This window comes from Sturnus vulgaris, chromosome 1 (assembly GCF_052056855.1).
Source record: "Sturnus vulgaris isolate bStuVul1 chromosome 1, bStuVul1.hap1, whole genome shotgun sequence".
In the NCBI taxonomy this organism is placed as follows: Eukaryota; Metazoa; Chordata; class Aves; order Passeriformes; family Sturnidae; genus Sturnus; species Sturnus vulgaris.
In genome coordinates, this window is record NC_142243.1 from 42,660,914 (window position 1) to 42,682,470 (window position 21,557).

Consider the following 21,557-nt stretch of genomic DNA (forward strand, 5'->3'; position numbering starts at 1 on the left):
TGCCCTTCGCTCGCTGGGGCCACCGCGGAACCAGCGCCTGGAGGAGCCAAGCGCTGGGGAGGGAACGCCCTCCGGCAACAGCAGCAGCATCGCCGCTTGCCTTTGTATCAGCCTCCATTTTGAGGGGCTGGAGGAGCCCAAACTTCAGCTCCCAGTGACAGGGAATAAAGGTCGGGAGATCGGTATTAGCGCTGACACGGTATTGTTAATGCCCTCTGTGATCCCCCAGGTGTACAGGACTCCTGTGTGCAGTGCGTGTTTGTCCTCCCACCCCGCACCAGAGGAACAGGGCTGCACACAGAGCTAAATATGGGCCAAGTGCTGGGTCTTTGCAGTGAGACCAATCCTCACAGCATAATGACAGAAACTCAAAATGCCTCAGCTTTTAGCAAACTGAAAACTAAAACAAGGGCTGATCATTAATACATTAATCGCCATCCGTATCTCTCCCAGCCCCCCTTTTTCTACAGGGGAAGAGGCACAAGTTGTAAAAATGGGACATGGGTTTCAAATCAGAGAGGTTTTTGGGCATTAGCAGGTCGTTTTCAGACAGGAAACTCCACACCTCTCAAGAGAAGTCTGAAAACAAAGCTACGGCTTATTTGCAAGAGTGGACTCAGAGGGCTCCACAGCTCTCTTGGTTGAGGACAAAAATCCAGCTGGTGTACATGTCAGCTTGGGCCAGCGCTGTTAAACCCACCAGTATAGGCACAGCCTATTCTAGTTTGAGACACCTCTCTCAGATCTGCTGAGAGTCAACAGATGTCAGGCCACAAATTTTTATTAAATCAGTGAATTTAATTGAAATCTACGCCTTCAAGTCTGGAAGAAATTGAGTCAGAATTATTAAATTCACTTTTTGCAAATCTGTTTTCCTATTTAATCTAGATTTTCGCAAGGAAATTTATTTTAAAAGTACTCCTTTTGTTCTAGGAGTAAGCTAAATCCTGCAGCATGCATTAAGAGAGACTGCCTTGAGGTAGAGACTTGTCCTTACAATGCATCTAAGAACCAAATTTCAGAGTCTTTGTTCCAGAACACAAGCTGAAACCACCTCAGAGCTGGGTAAGGTTATACATCTCTGCACAGAACCACGAGTCAGTCTGCAGAAACACAGAAAAAAATTAAAGTGGAAATTGAAGCGAGCTGACCTGCTCCTTGTGTGCAAAATCACAGGACAACCCCGTGTGGCTGGCTCAACAAGCCAAATATAAGGATGTTAAAAAGCCAAATAATTGTTATCTGAAGCTCGGTGCACGTGCTGAGTTCAGCACAAACATCCATTTTGCTCTGCCTCCCCACACAAAAGCCAGGAAAGTGGATTCCAAAGTTCAAGCACTGTAACTACAGAGGAAATGCTGAAATGAAACAGAGTTTCACTCCAGCAACATTTCCACAAAATTTAAAGGACAAGGTTCTTGGACACCCAAGTCACACCAATAACATGCCAACTATTACTTATTTTCATGACTAAAAACATCACAGCTAGTAGTAAAATAGAGTTCATGCACAGAACTATTCACTGCAGTATAAGCCTATTAAAAACGAAATGGCTAATAAGTTCCTTGACCAATAAAAGTAGTAGCAACCATTATTTAATCAAGGGATGATAGAAACTCTTTAAAGAGCAATTTCTCCTGCTATTTGTTTCTCCTCTGTTCCCTGCAGTTCACTATAAAAATGCATTTTTCAGTGAGGGTGGTGGTAAAGGCACTGCTAACCAAAAGTTAGCACCTCCAGCCAGACACAGACAGGTTGTGATGCAAAAACATCAGCGTGTTCTCATGCATTGATACAGCCTCCTCCTATTTTGTGTGTAACAAGAGATTGTCACAAAGGCAAATCCATTTTAGCTATGGCTGAATTTTATGAACAGGATCGAGTTGCACGGCTTCCCCCCACACGGCTGATGAACCTTTAAAAAACAGAACCACTACCCCACATTTTTGTAACTCCATTCTTGACTGGCAGAGATTGTCATTGTTCCAGCCCTAATCCTGCACTCCAAAAGTATCAGATGATTCCCCCAAAATAGGAACTACTCGAGCCTCCATCTGCCCCACATAATTACTCTTTCCCTGACAGTCACCATATTTTTCAAGACAAAACATCAAACACTGCTTAGGTCCAAAATCAGTTTTTAATGCTGTCCCTTTTAACGCAAGGACAAAAACCCAGTGTGCCATCGGTGTAAGTATTTATGGACTTGCAAACCTCCAAATTCCACCTAGAGTCACACTAAAATCTTTGAAACTTTTCCCAATGGCTGTCTCAAAGCAAGAGCCCATAAAGAGTTTATTTCTTGAAATTGGAAGCTGTATGAGGGGAAACAGGCTTGTGAACAGCACCATATTTAACTCGTTAGACTTTTTTTCAAATGTTTTGGATTTTGACCATTTCTGGGAGGGAGGGTATTGAAAACATTTACCAGCAAGGGCCATGATTGATTTAAAAACAGTTTAGAGAAACAGGCAGAAGCAAGTGCAGGGCTTCCTTTCAAATTTGAAAAGAAACATATCTTGTTGTTGGCCCTCCGGTCACATTCAGTGCTGTTTTTTCTTAGGACCATCTAAACAAGACAGATGTAGCCAGTATCCAGGCAGCAGATGAAGCCTGAGCACTAGAAAGGCTCTCTGGAGTGGGGGATGGAGGGGAAAAGAGGCAGAAGAGAAGGAGGAAGCCATTTGGCTATAAAAAGGATCTTTCTTTCCTGTTGAAATGCAATGGTAAAGAGTGTCAAAATGGCTTAAGGGTGGGGAGGTCAAACATGTTTTGAGATGTTAAAAACTCTTAAGCTTTGTCAAAAAGGCTGAAAAAAATCCTTAAGGTAGGTTTTTGTTCTTCCATGCAAAATACTTAGTGGTCATAATAGCCTTGGGCGATCCTGAAATTTCCATTATCTGTTCACTTTTATCACAAATTAACCAAAACTATTCAGTTAACATTTTATCCTAATGAATATGCCAACTACAGAAACAATTCTGAAAACTACTGTTTTTCAGTAATTTTTAGATACATCATATATTTGCCAGTCCTTCCTCCCTCCAGCAAGCCTCCATTTTAAAAATCCGTCACTACTGCTTATACAGTGTGACTGATTGCACTAATAAGGATGCTCAAAAATAGGCACTAAATAGCATTTTCATTAATGCCATAGCACCAGCAAAATACACCTTTAATCTGTATGCCATCAAAACTAAACACAACATAGAGGGTTTTCTGTTAAACAAAAATATTTTGGTAACTATCAAATTACTTGTCATTTAAATCAAATAATGAAATTTCAGCGGTTCTGAACCTTTATTCATGACGCCAGGCAAGAAGGCTTACAAGGCTTGTATAGTAATTTTCACCCTTTTCTGTTACTTCACTAAAATCTGCAAGAAGGAAGCATATAGCCTGCACAGTGAAACCTTATTTGCTGTGGCTACAGAAGGTCTTTAAAGCTCTGCAGCTTATGTTCTAGTTTGTACTGCAGTAATACAAGAGTCCATGTCTTTTTAAAACAATTTAAAGTAATTTATTTATATGAAATAAGAGCCACTGGAGTACTGACTGGCACCCCAGGCCCCCTCCTCTCCTACTGAGGAGGAAGCCAGGCTCTTCCTTATTCTCCTTCTCAGGCGAGTCACTCTGGTTCTTCTGTGAAAGTCTCTCCCACCAGAGACTCCAAACCATCATCTCAGAAGTTATATTTGAAAGTTCATTCACAGGAAATTGGATTTACACCTGCCTCATTTTTGAGATGTGCATAAAAACAGAGATACAGCAGCACAAAGTCACTTCCCCACCACAAATTCTCGCCCCCACACCTGAAGGGGCTGGGGTAGGGGGTGTAGGAAGGAGACTACCTTTGAGAAAGGGTTTTGAGATGCAGCTTATGAACAGATGCTGGAAACTCAGATCCTCTATTGTCATTATGGAGATTAAGTTACACATCAAGAAATTAATTCCAGTTGCTAATATAGGAGTCAGGATGTTGTTAGCATCCTGACAATCCTACTCTATCACTGAAGTCCTCTCAAATTCTGTAAGCACCTTGTCTCTCAAGTTTCTACATTCCACTAAAACCTGCTGCTTGAGGTGGGGATTGCACCAGCTGGTATTGCAGCCTTTTGGGCTATTTGCACCAGAATTTTCTACAGGAAAAGTCCTCTGAGAAGTGGCACATCAGACTTCTCTCTCACATGGGTGGGTTTAAGTAAGAGTTCTTCCCAGCACTTATTGGACCGGCCTGTTAGAGTAAAAGACAGCATTAGGAGCATTCCTCAAGCTAAGTTGTTTTTTGGCAGGTTAACTGGGCTGAAGAAGTCACCCTCCTGTGCATAGTCTCAAGAATTAAGTTCACTGCACAACCAGACAAACACTGGATGTTTACAGAAAAAGATAAATCTGCTTACAGCAAGAAAAAGTTTTTGGGTAGAAGCATAGCTTCACTCCTAACTGGGAAGTGTTCTGGAATTAAGGGCTAACTATTATAACCCTCCACAATATAAGGAATCCTGATGCTGCAATATTTTAAACTACTCCTCAAGCCAGCTTCACTAAAACTGATATTAGAATCATGGTCAGAACCTAACAGAGTCTTTTTTTCTCCCAACTGCAGAATTCAGCATTTGATCAACACAGCTCTGACCAAAATCAAATAAATATCAGTAGAAAATACTTTGTCAATTCCCTTTTAATGGCATAAAGGCTGAAACCCTTTTGTGCCAGACATTACTTTCAGATGTCAGCACTGTTGCCAAAATTGTGTGGTCAGCTAATCTAGTGAGGGCAGAAGTCCATCTTAACTTAGTATATTTTTAAGGGATGTATACTGCTATGGGTCAGAGTTGAAAGTCACTTGACCAAGCAATACACCATCTTTTGTTCCAGGATAGAATCCACAATTGTTAGGATCTCCATACAAAATCTTAAGTCTATAATATGATATATTAAGGCTTTCACTATACCACCATCTAATTATTCAGGAACACTGCTCCAGAAAAATTACAAGAAAAATTGTTCACAAAGGTCAGGATGGTGAGTAGCCAAGAGGTGGCGGTATTCCTATCTGGTAAACAGGAAAAAGACTAATTGTTAATAGCATTCTATGTGGGTAGGAAGTCCAGTGGCATCAAAGTGATGGACTGCAAGAGGCACAGTTTTTAAACTGCTTCTCTTGCCCTTTCAGCTGCAGCCCAGTTAAAACTGAATATCCTCTGCAGGCACTTCAACCAGCTCCTGGTCAAAGCAATTGCCTTAAGAAGCAGTAGTATTATACTACTAACATTCTAATTGGAGTAATTGAATGCATCTAGAAAAGAAGATAGCAGTATTTTATTTAGTAGGCTTCAATAAATGAAAGCATTTTTAAGACCTTGTCTATGCAATTGTGGAGGTCTTTTTAATTGATAAAGAATTTTCAGATTTATAATATGAATTGTAGCTTAGACTTATCACAAAAAAAAAAAAAAAGGGAAGAGTAACTGTATAAATCAGTACTTAAATTTCACTTGGCATTTAAGCTAGCCTAAGGAAATCCCAAGACTGCCTCACGTCTGAATTTTTAACATGGTTATTGAACACTGGAAGATGAAGTTTCAGTTCACATGTTCAGTGCAAAGGTCACAAGCTCTGCAAGACCATGATCAGAAACATTCCAGGGCAGCGTTGCTTAATTCATGGCAACAGCTTTATTTAACAAAAGCACTCGAGGAATGGTTTCCCTCCGTAACTCCATATGGGATCAAACATGAAACAAGTCAGCTTACTCCAAGAAGTGGCTTCTTTGACCACATGAGAGCTGGGTGTTTTGAGAATTTGCTTTGGCTGTTTTTGTTTCTTTTTGTTTGTTTAAACTTTGATTTACAAAGGTCTTTCATTCTAAAAGCATTTCCACCTAGCTGTAGTAGAACAAGAGCAATGGCACATCTATTTGACAGGAATGTCTCCCCTGCCTTGAGAAAAACAGATACACGAAATGGGGAAAAACAACCCACACACCATGATATTCTGCCTCTTACTGATCTAGGAAAGTCTTCCAACAACAGCCATTTGTTCCTAGTGAATGACTAGCAACTGTTTTCCTGGGCTAGACAGGGGTTTCTGAAGAGGCATTTCCCTTTTTAGCTAAGTGTGGCATTTTATATCATTTCACATCATGCTGCTCAAAAAAATTGTGCTACTTTATTAGAATACGTGCATCCAAAACAAGTTACTAGATTTGGAGCTATGTCAGTCACCTCGGATTATTTCCCCTTCCTGCTTCCCTTCTTTTGCAAGGGACTACGTAGCTGTTTGTCAAAGTATCTCTGCCAGGGGAGCCAAATGGAAAATTGCCCACCTACATCCAAAATCTGAATCCACTAACACAGGTGTCAACTATTTTTTACACACACCTTAAGGAAAATTCATACCAGGAAGCTTTGGAGCAAAATCATACACCACTCTATATGATGAGAAAAATGTTCTCAAAGGAAAGCATAAACTGCAAAAAGCTGACAATTAGGAGAGAGTAATAATGAGGGAGATTATCATTATCCCAAGTAGTTTGTCTGATTTCCGTCCCCAGATAAGCCATATACAAATGTACCTGAATTCTGCAATGAGGTTAACACTGTGTTCTCATTTGCTGAGGAATAACTGGATGAAAAACAAGATTTCCAAGACAGCATTCCATGTCAGTGAATCTCTCACCTGCTGATAGCACATTTGGATAGGATACCATAATCTCAGCTGGAAAGTATCACTATTTTTTTATTTTGGTCTTTGTTTTGATATGCTACATTTCCTCTTTCCAATCTATTTCCTAGCTGGTGAAAAGTGTTTCCTTTTATGTTTCCTCCCAAGATGGTGTTAAAATGAAGTTAAAATTCAAACAATAAACACATTGATGAAAATACTGCATTCTCCTGTAGACATGATCATATTGAATTTCATGCATTTTATGGTATTTTCAGTTGAGACCATGATTTTTTTCCTGTTGCTTATATTAGAAAACTAATATTAAAATAATGCAAGACAAGACACCATCAAGGCTTCCCCATGATATTTTAAAAATTTAAGTGGAAGGACACACTGCAGAGCAGTTACTCTAAAATACATACTAAACAGCTTTTCCCCTTTTTCTAAACAGCTGTATTGGACATTGGTGAAGACAAAACAGCAGTTCTGACAGGGCACTGGTTCGATACATTATTCCTAGATTGATTAACTGTCAAGATTTATTCTTTCATTTAGGAGAAAGTAAGCTGGCCTTACTATGCTAGCCAAATCCTCATAAATACTATATAAAAATGATGTTTACATGCATACACTGACAATATATAATGGAGACAAATGAATGGCAACAGAAAAAGTGTATTATTGAATAGGTGAGAGGAATGAACACTTGTTCCATGTTTACACAGTGACCTGCACTACCAAAAACCACAATATTTTAAAAGTCAGATGCTTAGTCACAAGAATGCTTTATAATGAAATGCACAGCTATGGCTTTCACTGAAAAATTATTCAAAGCATCCATGTCATTCAACTTTCTTCTCAAAGTTTAAGGCAGAGTTGGGGAAGGAGATGAGAGGAATAGGTCTGGACAAGAGAAATCTTCAGTCCACACCATTGAGGAGTTTCATCAGCTGAAGCTCCTTAGCAGCACCTGTTCTCCGCTGAATGGCTTAGGCTAGTATTAAGAACAGGTGTCAAAAGTTATATTGTATACAGAATTTAAATGCTGTGAATTGTATTTACAAGGATGTTGATTGAAAGGCATGACTTCACTCTAAGAAACTGGTTGTCAAATGAGGCAGCTGAATAACTCCTCACAAAGTTTCTGCAGCTATTCAAGCTAATTGCAAACCAACTAAAATAAAGCTATAAGTAGTTTAACACCCTAAATAACTTTTACAACTATAAAAGTTATGGTATTCTCTGAAGAAAAATGTAAGTTATCTAAAGACTGAGATAAGAAAATGAAACAATTAACTTAAAAAATGGCTCAAGGTGGTATTTTTGTTGCTTACTTTGTCAAAGTAAGCTCATGTTAACATGTGCACTTTTAAATTGTGGTTCTCCTATTTGTTCTCAGTGTATAAGTTTTTTGGCATCATTGCCAAGAGACCAAGATAGGAGCACTAGTAAAGACTATCAGTAATCACGTACTACTTGAACTCCCTTCACTGGCTCAGAGGCATAGGAAAAGAAACTGAAGGACTGACAAGGAAGTGTTCCAGTGAAAGAAGAGCCTCTGGATCTAAGCCAAGCCCAGTATGCCACTACAAGCTCAAGTGGCCAGCCACAGAATCCAGCTACTCCATTCTTTGCAAAGACATGCTGACCTTACCTATATCCAAGTCGATGCCAAAGCCTCCTATGGGGGAAATTAAATGCATTTGTTATATTAATTATAACTGTAGTGCTTCAGACCTTCAGCAAGAATCTCTCTAGTAGTTCTCTAGAAGACTTAGCTTCCTAAATCATAACGAATTTTCAATTGTTAATACAATGTACCAACATGCACTAACCACGTACCAATATGTAACAGCACCAAGGCGTACAACTGCTCCCTGGAAATATTATTTGAAGAATAAACTACTTGGAATTAGGGGCCCACAGGTACCCCACCAGGTTCAGCAGAACATCACCTTAGGCTTTCCACTTGTTTTGGTAAGAGACAAATAAATTGGACCAACTTGACACAGCTGCTCCTGAAGAGCAATTCAGATTCAGAGGCACATAATGAACTACTTTTGACAAGATGCAGAGGTGGGATAATTCCACCGTTGCCAGAAAAGCAATAACATGAAGATAAAGTCATATTTACTTTGACAAGTCACAATTGCCTAAAACTTAGGGAGTTGATATCAAATTTGTATGCACTGGGAAGTGCATACAAATGGAAAAAGCACAACCCAGGAGTGGCTGGAGGTTTGGAGTGGACACCCCCCTCCAGCAAATTGCCAGCTCAAGACACTTTAGCCTTGCTTCTACTCAGCCCAGCCTGCTTAGACTGCCCACTATGAACTGTCCCACCTACTACACACAGGGTAATTCAAGTGAGGAAGCCATGCTTCAGCAACAGAAAGCTCAGGGGCCATACATTAGTTATCTAGCAACAGGCTCAGAGCCCTTGAAAAAATTGGTAATGCTAGAAGAGCACAGGAGCTACCATGGAATATTGTCAATTAAAATAGATGTTGTCTGGAACACAGAAAGAAGACAGCATCTTCATACTAAGAGAGGGCATGTAGTCACCTTTTGGAACTCTGTCAACAGCCACCATTTATAACTCTAACCCAAATTTTAATTCTACTCTTATCAATGCTTTCATGATATTGGGGGAGGCAGAGATTATTACATCCACCCTATCACTGACAATTGTATTAAGTACAAGAGGGGAAGAAGCAAGGAGAGTATTAAATCTTACCCCCATTACCATTTTAGTACAAGAGCAGCACTAGAAAGACTGGGACCTCTGTTCCAGGAACTCTTTTGTACTTCATCCTTTCCAATTCCCTACTGTTTTGTTATTGTTGCTTGTTTGGTTGTTATTTCTTTCAGGGTAAAATCCACTTCAGACCCACTGCCTGATCTTTCCCGTGGCAATCTCTTTATTGTGATAATTTTGGTTTTGTTTTCTTTTTTTTTTCTTCCATAAATTTTCCTTCCTTTCTTCCCATCCAATATTTGCCCATCAATTTAAAAGCCTTTAACAGAAGTTGACACAAAATACATCCTATCGGGACACAGCAGCAACACTGTAGGTACTTCTGTAACTAGCCTGGGGAAATTATTTTCCATTATTTCAGTCTACTATTCAGTCAAGTCAACTAAATTCTCCCATATCATTATCTGCACAATAGTGTCCACGACTTGCAAGTACTTCAGTGGGAAAAACAACAATTTTCATTTTCCCCTACAGATAACTTCTCTGAAGGGAGGCTGCTGAGTTCTCACAACAATTTTAGCTAGCTTGCTGATGAGTTAAAGAAAACCTGGTTTCCAATTTGCTCATCTAGCCACAAAAGCTGTGTTTGGGACACTCAGCCGGCTCATTCGGCAACCGGTTTCTTAACAGAGAAGCCATGCCTTTCTCAAGTAACATCCTTGTATGGATCAAGTATTCTTGAAATTTGAGTGACTTTGTCTAGCAGGCTGCAGACCCCCTTCACGCTCCAACTTCAATGTATTAAATCTCCAGTGCCTTTGGGCACGCCATATATAGCGGTGGGGGCGGGGTGTGCTGCAGGGGGCTGGAATTTAACCCTTTACCGGCACTGCTTTAAAGGAGGGGGGGGAAAGATGGCTTGGAGGCATGCTGCTCCTTCTTTCTATGCTCTAAGAAAGTTCTTCCTCAAAGTAACAGATCCGATCTGCCTCACATGCACTTATTAGAACATCCTGGAACTATACAATTGACTTCCAAAGCACAGCAGGACACAGCAGCAAGACCCCAGGAGCTGCCTGATGGCTCTCCCTTACACCCTCCACCGCCTGGCATGGCACCACTCAAGGATACAGAAGATCCGCAACAGTAGCCTTGCCAGGCAACTCACTCACTGGTGCTTCACACTATCATCCCTGACACAAGGCAGCAGCATTTCTCTAGTCCCTGATGCAGCACCAGGTTGGATTACAAAGCTTAAGGGCCATCCATAATGGAGACAATTTTCAAGCTTCGCCTGCACCCAATATTTAAGGCTAGAGATTTTTATTTTGTACACTTAACAGTCTGATAGTGTGGATAGCTGAGTAAAAAGAACCACTGAAGTGAAGGGGGAGGCAAAAGGGGAAGATTTGAAGTTTGATAGCTGACATTTTACCCTAAATAAAAGTTTGCCTTTTGTTGACCACGAGCAGCTGAACAAAAGGCTATATAACATTTTTTAGCATATGCCAGCCACTCAGGACAGCAAGTACTTGGACATCCAAACCGAACCCACAAAACCCAAGACAACATGGGACATGGGAAGTTACAACAACAAGCTCCAGCACTACCATCCAAGAATCACACTGAAGTTTGATTGCTGAATATCAGGTCCCTGCTAGCCTTTTAATCCAGCCAAAAACAACATTTGATAGTTCTGCACATTCACAATACCTTGCCTAGCAAAAGGAAATATTTACAGAAGATGGTAGTTTATAACAACGTGGGCTATCCACAAAATATATGGGGTGGGCATGTAATACAAGCAATCAACTGAAAAAGATAGGGTTTGGCAAACTTCACAGAACACCGTTAAATATTTTGGTTATGAGCGCAGACTAACCACCATTAGAGAGAAAGTGATGCAACACAAGTTCAGCTATTACCTTTAGCTCACTAAAGCACCCTTCTCCCCCAGACACAGATTGAAGGGCAAGCATTTGCTATTCTCACATCCCTGGAAAGCACTGGTATGAGAGCAGCCTTGGTGATTCCTTGTGCGATCTTAGGAGAGATAATACTGTAGTAACAAACAGGAATAAAACATAGTTGCTGAGGTGACAGCAGTCACCTTTGGTTGGGTTAGTTTGTCTACTTCAGAAATTAGTTTAGACAATTCACATGTTTCTTCAGTTGAGGTCGTTTTGTCTGTAGCACTCAAGGCACACCTCACAATCCCCAGAACTTCAAGTACCCAACTCTGAAAAGTGACTTGCACCCATTGCCAGTCCAGCAAGTTTGGACTTTGCCTCAAGTCATCCCCCTACTTCTTGGGAGGTAATCCATTTTCTCCAAGTCAGCACCAGTGCAGAGGCACACAGCACAAAGCATACAAAATCATACAACAATAAGCATTTGAAGTTTCCAGTTCAAGTCTTAGTCACTTCAGAAATATTTCAACCACATATGAAGGAAACTGCTAACGAGTCATCATCCTATCCAACAAGTTCACCACCTGGGGTTTTAGCAATGCATATTACACACTCAAGTGAAATAACAGTAATAGAGCTCTTATTTCTTAGAGCTGAAAACACAACTATGAATTAGTTCTTGGACACATATCTGAGATGCCTGAAAAACACAGAAGAAATTCATGAGCCTCATCCATGGGTACTGGGTTTTATTCCTTTTCATACTGTTCTATACAGCTAGAGCATTCAAAGCTGGCCAACATTTTTAGTTGCTAAAAAAGATTAGCAGCTATGGACTCTATAACTGAAAAGAATTTTTTTTTGTTGAAGGTTGATAGCAGAGGAAGAAACAAGTAGCTGAGAATCAAAAGAACTTAAGAGAAGAAGCACACTACTGTCTTAGCCACATACAATTTCTCTTCTTTAAGATGGTAGAGCAAAGACAAAAGATAAAATAATGTCAGAGGTGACATTACATAGTAAAGAATCTTTTGCACCCAAAGTAGAAGCTGGCAGATAGTATTGCTCCAATTCCGTAGCACACCTTTGTTTCATTTCCATGACTTGATTTGGATGCACAAGCTTAATTTGTTAAGAGGACCAAACCCATTCCATCCACAGAGCCCTCCTCCAAGCACAGCCAGGGAAAGGAGAAAACAACCCATGGAAGGAGCTGCAGCTGAGCCCATGAGGAGAACAGCTGAAACAAAGTCAATATGCCCAATATATTTTAGGATCAGGGACATCCATTCATTACATTAACCAATACTTGGATTGCCAAGCAGTATCCAGTCCCATTCCCATCCAGTATTTCTACACTTCAATAAAAGACTTGGGATGATAGGTTAAAAGCATTAGTAAAAATTATGTACTACATAATTATGACCCAAGATTATATTTGTAACTGCTGTTCTGAAAGTGGATTACAGCTGAAGACAATAAACCCCTTCTGTGAAATCTTATCTGTGGTAACATTAGTCTTGCATTCAGTGCATTGTTCGTGCAGCTTAAGATCTGTGCTCTCAACACATCATGATTCTTTGTCTGATGGAAAGACACCAACAACTTTGCAGGAAGGAAGGGAGTATGGGAGGAAAACTAGGAAGAGACTGGGTCAAGACAGTATTGAAAGAGGAATGATACCTCCTTGTCTTTAAAAAACAGAGGAACTAAGTAGTTTTCCTTTAAGGAAGCATGGTCTAGCAAGCGCGTTTACGTGCTCTGAAGATTTAGCTGAAAGGAGAAACTGCTACACATGATGCAAGATTTCATCACTAAATTGAAGCAAAAATTCAGCTAGATCTTCTCTCCCAGTTACAAGATACACTTCAAGACATCAATTCTAACAAAACAGGAAATTTTTAAAAAATTACGGGTATACAGTAGTCTAGTTTCATGCCTGTTTATTGTATGCACATCTCCAGTTGTATCTTCTCAGGAGAAGTCACTATAGCCTCAGAGATCTATGCTGCAGCCCATAAACACTAATACCCTTAGATACAGCAATATTCTTGGGTTTTCAAAGACATGCTCTAAGTAAAAACAGTCCATGAAAGTTGCCTGAACATCCAAGGCATTTCTGCTTCTTCCAATTTTTACTCACTGGAAATTGTCTGAAGTAACGTTTAATTAAGCCAGTAGTGTAACAATATCATGTTACCACCAAGAGAAAAACCTGACAACTTTGTATTTACCCTAAAATGGTGAGCGGACTTCAACACCAGTCACTGCAAAGCAGGGGAGGACTTGGATTCTGTCCAGTATGGTATTAAAGTTGTTTAAAACCCTGAAGTTTTAATTCTCTTACTAAAGAGGAGTTAAATAAAACGACTTCTGCATGCAGGGAAGAACCAGGAACTAAAGATGTGACAGGGATGAGGCTTCTAAAGGGAAGGTAAGGCAGAGTAATCCCAGAGGTTTAACACCTGATAGCTGAACAGTATTTGCAAGTTTAAAAATATTGTGGAAAAAGATTATTCCAACCTCTTATCATCTTAAGGTTGTTAAATCCGCATTCCATAAATCACATATGAACAACATAACTTACTACCCTGCTTTCTTCATCAAGAAAAAATTTAAAAGGAAAACAAACTGTCAGTAACCAAATCTGAAGCACTGTGTTCAGATGGGCACCTGTATGCACATTTGATATCAGAAGAGAAAAACAGTAAGTATGATAAATGAAAGCTGCATGAGTACAAAGAACTATATCCAGTTTCTTACATACACTGGAAGCATGAATTTCTCTAGCTCATGTGCACATTTTTCTCTAAAGCTGAAGCTCTAGCAGTCACAGCACCGGCGACACAAAGTATCGCACTTTAAAACCACTGCCTCCAGATACACTTCTAACATTCCTAACCTCTTTGTTAGGTGGCAGAAACCATAATCATTACAAACAGCAAGAGCTTGTGCCACACACTGCAGTTTTATATAAATAACCCTTGAGCAAGAGATGCAGAATTGGAGCAGGGAACTCGGGCACTCTCCCTCTGCAGCAGCCACCCGCTTTGGCGAGACGTGTGGGTGGATGGCATTGGGAGCACCACGGAGCACAGCTCAGCATTTGGCAGCATGGAAAGCCATCACACAAAACCAACCACGTTTAACCTACCGTTCCTGTCTAACCATCCTATTCCTCCTTTTCCCTCATACCGCTCCAGCTTGCAATTAAAATAAACTTATAGCAGTGATAGCAAAAGGGAAGAAAGTTTTCTGTCGTGTTAAGTGAATTAAACTGGCTCACAGAAGCATCTCCTGAGTGTGCACAGCCAAGCCTGGGGAGAACAGAGGAGGAAGTGAGATCCTCTCTTCTCTGAGTAGCCATGAGATGTTAAGACAGCTTGCTCCCTATCATGAAATCACAGCTTTACCCTACATTAAGAGCAGTTTAGGCATAATTTCAATCAGCAAATTTAGCCAAGGTACCAGGTAAGTAGCTTTCAGTTCAGCTGACAGTTATGCAGTTGAATGTTTTTCCCTATACATGTACAAGCCTCCAAAAATTGCATCTTTCACAATCTGTAAAATAAAAAGAAGGAATGCATTTTATTTGTAATCTAAAAAGAGAAGAAATCCAGGATTATATGCAACCCCAGAATTCAACACAGCAATCTGATTTTAGCGTGTTTGGTGTTGTCGACATGCTCTAATAGCCCCATGAACCATTGCAACTCACTAACACAGAAAAAAAAAAAAAACTTAAGAGTTTGTAAATTATTCTGATCAGTTAAGAACCTGACCAAAGACAGACCTGCTGCAAGGAAATGGAAGGAACAGTGTGTCTTCCCTAAGGGCAAGGGAAGAAAGACCTTTAAAATCCTTTCTTGCAATGGAGGGAGCTGTGGTGCTACAGGGTTTTGTCTTGTACGTCTTGGTAGTCCATGAAACGCTTCTAAAACGGAATCTGTAGAGCAATATGAGAACTAGAAGGGTCACACACAATTAAGCTGACTGAATTTGGCAACTCCACACTTTCTCTAGAAAGTGTTAGAAGTCTGCTATTGAAGTGTTTCCACCGTCCGCCACTGTTATCCTGAAGTGGTATATTAAAGCACACAAGGAGCTGAGCTCTGGCGTAAATGAAACCCCAGTTATTTAACTTGCAACTTGTGGCATTTTCCACTTTTTGCAAACTCATTTGAATCCAGATAGTTTATCAATACAAGCCAAGTGTCCTACAGCTGTTCCAACATTTTCTAAGATCATGGTTTAGTTTACAGCCTATTAATACTTCCAAGAAAAGAAAAACAGAGGTGCTCTTTCAGTCAGAGATGAAACAATCAAGAACACATTGACATGTCAGGTAGGATATTCGATTTAATTATGGGTAATGCTAAAGTAAAATCTTTTTCAACTCCTAGTCTAGTTGGTTTTTATAGCAATAACACCTAGTAGCTACTGTAGCATTGATAGTGCTATCCATACAAAAAGCACTGCCAGACAAAAGAAAATTATCAGGGTTGCAACATGGTTACTTTTGTAGAATGTTTTCAAACATCTGAAATGAAGCATTTCCCCTGCTGCCATGATAGCATTTTACATCAGACAGTGAGGTTCCCAGTAATAAACCACCAGACTGGATTTCAACAGCAGCTCTGTAACAAAGAGTTTGCTTTTGCTTCCCCCCCCCCCCCCCCAAAAGTTTTATTCATTTTCTTTCACGCACCACTGTAGTATCTGCAGGCAATGTATCTGAAAGCAGTGTCCAATGTTCCACCCTCTTTAATGTTTGCCACTGCTCTAACAGCCAATATTCTCTGTTTCAGAGACTATTACATACTCGTAGCACACAACAGGAGTCAACAGCTCAGATGAGACCAGAACCATCTCGACTAAAAAAGAGACTACACCAGACATGCCAGTTAAGAGCTGAAATCTGCATTTCTCTGCATTGAGAGGATGAGTAACTACACTGCTCTTGTCTGGCAAATGTGTATGTGTAGTCTTGTTTTGAGACTTGGAACACCCAGTAAGTAACCACCCACGGTGCTATTTCCCTTCTCACTCGAGGGAGTCTCAAAACGGAGGTGGAATGAGGGAAAATTATGGGGAACAGACAGTGATTCCCAGAAGGAGGGGTGGAAAGACTAGAGAGGAACAGGACGAAAGGTAACAAATGAGTAGCAATATTAGGACAGAAGTATCATGTTCTAGGCAAGGAGGCATAAAAGGGAGCCAGCAACTTCTGTGCAGAAAACCCGCAGGGATGAGGTCAAACTCCTTATATCAGGGTAAGGAGGATGTATCCTGAGGAAGGACAACTCTGCATTTAAGAAAACTACTCTTCTAGAAGCTTGCAGATGAGATCTGCCTATGCCAAATCTTAACCTGCATGAATTAATCCGAGGGAATATCCTGCTTACCAGCTTTTCTCACATACTGAGCAGAAACAGAGTTTTTAACTACTAATATTAAGGTTTCGGGCTACCATTCCTGCCTTGCATTTTAGGTTTGTTTCTACACTGTTAGCCCAACAAAGTGCTTAAGTGATGCACTAAGTACTCTCCTGGAAGGCTGCCTTTCTATTATCGTTCCTTTTATGAGGCTGTAAATAGCATTCTTAAACAAGCAATAACCCTCACAGTTTTGCAGCCACCCTTTCTCAGAAAAAAAAAGTTGTATACCTCACCCATATTTTTAGCCAAAGTGATAAAGATTTACAGGACAAACTGTTCCCAACAGTCAATCTCTCCCAAACAATTCCCCTTGAGTGAATAATAAATAGTTGCAAATACTGATCAGGCACACTCGCATTAAGGAGCCACCAAAATGAACTAATCAAGAACAGTAGTAGATCATTAATTTGCAGAATAAAAGCCTTTCTCAACAGGAGCTGAAGGCTTGAAAATACTTGCTTGTTTTAAAACAATTTCTAGGTCTACAGGACACAGGAACACCCAAACCCAATCCTTTAAGAGGTGTACTCTTTTCAGAGCGTAGTATGGAAAGTAAAATTATTTATGTAAAATAAATCAAGCTTTTTCAGAAGTTACTTCTAGAAAAGCCGTACAATTTAAGCAAGGCTAGAATACCTTTGTTCCTTTTGCAATTTTAGCTTTTAAGTCCACAAAATACCTTGGAGTGCCCATGCCAGCTACTCTCTTACTAAGAGATGAAGAATATATTTCATTAGAAGCTGGTTATTCTCTGTTATGGTCGAAAGCCCTTAATTGTTTCATCTTACACACTTCAAAAGAACTTTCATCCTACTGAGAGCACAAAAACTAGAGGCTTTCTAGCCTGTACCACAAGACCAAAGTTGTACTCCAAAATGAAAGCAGAAAGATAGCTTTTTCTAGGGTCTTAAGAACATCATGCCTCATTTCAATCTAGCATTCAGTATTACACAAGGGCTTTAGGAAGCCCACTCTTAGGAAGACACTGAGATACACAAAAAGCTGTAAACAGCCCAGTTGCCATAGCATTTCTGGGTTGCTTTTTCCACCATTTTATGGTCTTTCTTCTTCCTCAGAATTCATACGGTCTGTCCTCTGCCACTAGCAACTTTAAGAAACACAAAATGCCAGACCTTTCTAGAATTATTTCACAGATATAGCAATATTAGAGGAGATTTTAAAAGTGTCCCTGAAAACTGAAGACAAAGGCATCATTGCATTTCCCTAGGCTAAATGCCTTCATCTATCGGTTAAGCAAGCATCCCACAGGAAACTCTTGTACTACCCCTGTCCTTAGTCAGGTTTTCCTCTGAAGCCCCTAGTTGTGCTGTCCAATTTCATCCTGGGAGGAAACTACCTCCAACACCGGTTACTGGAAAATTCCAGCAAAATCCCCCTGCGTTGACCCCCAGAGCAAAAGGGGAAAGTCAGCAGATCGCCATTTTCCAGCTTCAAACGAAAAATCAAGTTTCAAACTATCACAGCAAGAAACTACCCCAATGAAACTAAAGACACTTTCAAGTACATTTTGAAGAAGCCACTGCCTCTGAGATCTATGAAACAGTAGTTAGGGTAACCAGAATCAAAACTTGCAAAGCCAAAGCGTTTTAAATTAACACCACATAAAGCAAGTTCCTGTTTTTGCATCAGTAGATGTTTGCCGCCGCAGAAGCAGACAAGAGCAAGACCAGTAGATGTAGCTGGCATATGCAAGCAATGAGTATATCTCTGCTAACTTTTTCACTACCTTTTATTTATTTATAGTTAAGTAATCAAAAAGGTGCCCTTTTCTCAACACAGTTATTTTCCTTCCCTATTTATTCGTTTTTCTTTCTCCAGTGGGTTATATGCCAAACACGGCTGTGCAAAGCAGACTCCACTAACCAGTTTAACTTAGCACCGGGGCTCTCGGGACCCCTAACTTTTTTCTCTTGCATCTCCACGGCCCCGCCATCCCTCGGCACTCGCCCGACGAGCTCCCTCTGAGGGGCACAGCGCCCGCAGCAGCCCAATGCCCCCGCTGCAAACTCTTCACGGGGAGACCGGGGCTCGGCCGGCCGCCTCCGGGGACAACACCGTCCCGCACCTCGCGGAGGGGCCCCACCGGCTCACCTCCTCCTCCATCTCCTCCTGCCGGGCGGCGGCGCGGAGCAGCGCCCGGTGGGAGCGGGGCGCGCCCGGGACGCCACCACCGCCTCGCCGCACGCTCTCCCCCGGTGTGTCCGCGGCTGCCGCGCCCCGCTCCGGCCGCTGGCGGGGCGGCCCTTCCCCCTGTCCCCAGACCCGCGCCCGGTCCCCGCCGCCCCCCGGCAGCGAGCGATGCGGGCGGGGGCCCTCTGGCGCCGGCCAGGGGCGGCAGCGCGGCCGCCCCTTCCCTCCCTCCCTTCTCGCTCCGCGCACCGCGCTCACCTCGTCGTCGTGGTGCTGGCAATAGCTGGCCCGGTCGGGGAAGACGGAGAGGATGTTGTACGGCGAGGCGGGGTAGGGCGGGCTGAGGGCGAGCGGCGCGGCGGGGCCGGCGGCGGCGGGGCCGGCGGCGAAGCGCTCGATGAAGTGGTCCTTGGTGAGGCGGACGCGCTGGTGCGCCCGCACGCAGTTGTCGCACAGGTGCTCCTGGCAGTCGAGGCAGCGGGAGCTGGCGGCGTTGCCCTCGTCGCAGGAGCTGCAGCGGGGCTCGCCCTGCCGGCTGTGGGGCCGCCGCAGCAGGAGGGCCGCCGAGCCGCCGCCGCCCGAGGAGGAGGACGACGACGACGTCGAGGAGGGCGCGGCCGAGGCGGCGGCGGCAGGCGAGGAGCCGGCGGCCCGGGGTGGCCCCGGCGGCGGGCGGCCGTGGTGCCGGTTGTTGCCGCCGCCGCCCCCGCCCGACCCCGCGGCGGGACCGGCCCCGGCGGCGCGGCCGTTCTTCTGCTCGTCGGCGGCGGCCGCCACGACGACGACGTCCAGCAGGTTGCTGAGGAGGAAGTTGGAGGAGGGCAGCGCGTCCATGCCCGAGGGCTCCGAGATCACCACCTTCTGGTCGCAGATGGGGCAGCGCAGCTTGAGCGCGTCCCCCGCGCCGGGGTGCCGCTGCGCCTCCAGGCACTGGCGGCAGAAGGCGTGCAGGCAGGGCAGGACGTGGAGCCGCCGCGGCGGGCCCCCGCAGGAGGAGCCGCCGCCGCCCCCGGAGGAGCTGGAGGTCTGCGAGGAGGACGAGGAGGTGGAGGAGTTGGACGACAGGGGAGCAGGCGAGCCGCACATCTCCTTGCACAGCGGGCAGATCTGGAAGTCGGACTCGGGAAACGAAGCCATTTGCTATGGGCCTGACTCCCCGAGACGGGGGCAAAAACGTGTCTCTCCTCCCTCAAAAAAAAAAAAAAAAAAAAAAAAAAAAAAAAAAAAAAATTAAAAAAAAACCAAAACGTGGGCGGAAGACAGAGGCGCGGGGAGAAGGTAGTTCTGTAAGCAGCTTACGAGCAAGCTGGCATCGATCAGTCGTTTTGCCAAGTGGGATCGATGGGCCGGTTTTGCAAATACGGTGTCATCGATCCGGCGGTCTGCAGGGAGCTGGGTCCTCTCCTCGTACCTCGCTGCTGCCGGGCTGGCTGCTGCGGGGAGGGGGGAGTATTTTTGGTATCAAGGTGTAGCTGTCCCGTTCTCCCTCAGTAAATGGATCCTCTCTTCCCTCTCATGTACTTAACCCCCGATCCCCCGTTGCATTAGACAAATTGTATCGATTCCCCGATCGGTCAATACCTCACACAGTCTTCTCATCTCCCCCTCGGGTCAGCAGTTTGACAACGTGGTTTGGTTACTTGTCCTCTTCCTCAACGGAAAGTGCATGGGCGCCGACCGCCCGGTCCCCGCCGCATCCAGCGGGGACCGAACTCTGTCCTCCGGGGCTCGGCTCCGGTCCCCACGGCCGCAGAACCGGGTCGGGGAGGCAGTGCAAGTCCCTCTCGGCCGGGCGGGCGGGGGGGGGGGCAGCAGGGGCTTAACTCAAGTTTCGCTCTTTCTTCTTGGGGCGTTGGGCTTTTTCCTCTTTTCCTTTAAACCTGTGCTTGTCGGGGGGGAAGGGGAAATTTCGTTTCAGTTCCCCCCTCCACTTTTGCAATCCAGAGCAGCTCTAGGAGAGAGAGAGGCACTGAAACACAGTGGCCAGGCAGACTTCTCCGGCTCCAGTCTTCCCCCGCCGACGCCTGCTCCACCACCGCATGACTGGGGGGTGGGGATGGAGGGCGGCGTTGGTGCCCACCCCACCGGCAGAGACTCACGCTGGCGGGACGCGGAGGAGGAGATGGGAAGAATAAAAGGGCTCCGAGGACGGCCAAGAAGGGCAGTCCTCTCTCTCGCCTCTCCGAGTCCCGGCTCTCGCCGTACGCCTTCCTTTACGCGGGGCTTCCCGCGGAGGGCAGCGCCGAGCTCGCAGCAGCCCCGGCACACGCGGTACCCGGCGGCTCGGCGGCTGCTGCCTGCCGGTCAGTGCCGCGGGCTCGGCGCGGCTCGCAGAGGCTGCGGCGGCCGGGCAGAGGAGCAGCGGCAGGTCCCCGCCGGCCGCCCTGAATTATTCATGGGGGGTGTATTATATTCGCTCGCACAAATTGGAGCCGCTGTGCAATGCTATCCGAGAGCGCTACGCTCGCCCCCTCCTCCTCCTCCTCCTCTCCGGTTCTCTCTCGCTCTGAGCCCCTGCAGCGCCTAGGATCACATTTCCTTTGTCATCTCGCCTCTTCGCGTGGTGTTTTATTGAGAAAACAAAAATAATATAAAACCCGAAGAAGGGGCGAGAGGAGGAGGGGATAGGGCGGCGAGGGAAAGCAGCGAAAACCAAAACGCCCGCCTCCCCCGCGATCTGCCGAGCCGGAG

General features: G+C 44.0%; 1 protein-coding gene across 1 annotated transcript in view; it reads right to left on the bottom strand.

Moving 5' to 3' along the window:
* Nucleotides 1-20,048, bottom strand: part of TRIM71 (tripartite motif containing 71) — a 54,180-nt gene extending 34,132 nt beyond the window's left edge. The window contains exon 1 of the mRNA XM_014884050.2: nucleotides 19,125-20,048. Within this exon, the coding sequence (XP_014739536.1) occupies nucleotides 19,125-20,003 (879 nt within the window). The 5' untranslated portion in view covers nucleotides 20,004-20,048. The remainder of the gene's footprint in view (nucleotides 1-19,124) is intronic.
* Between the last annotated feature and the right edge of the window lie 1,509 nt (nucleotides 20,049-21,557).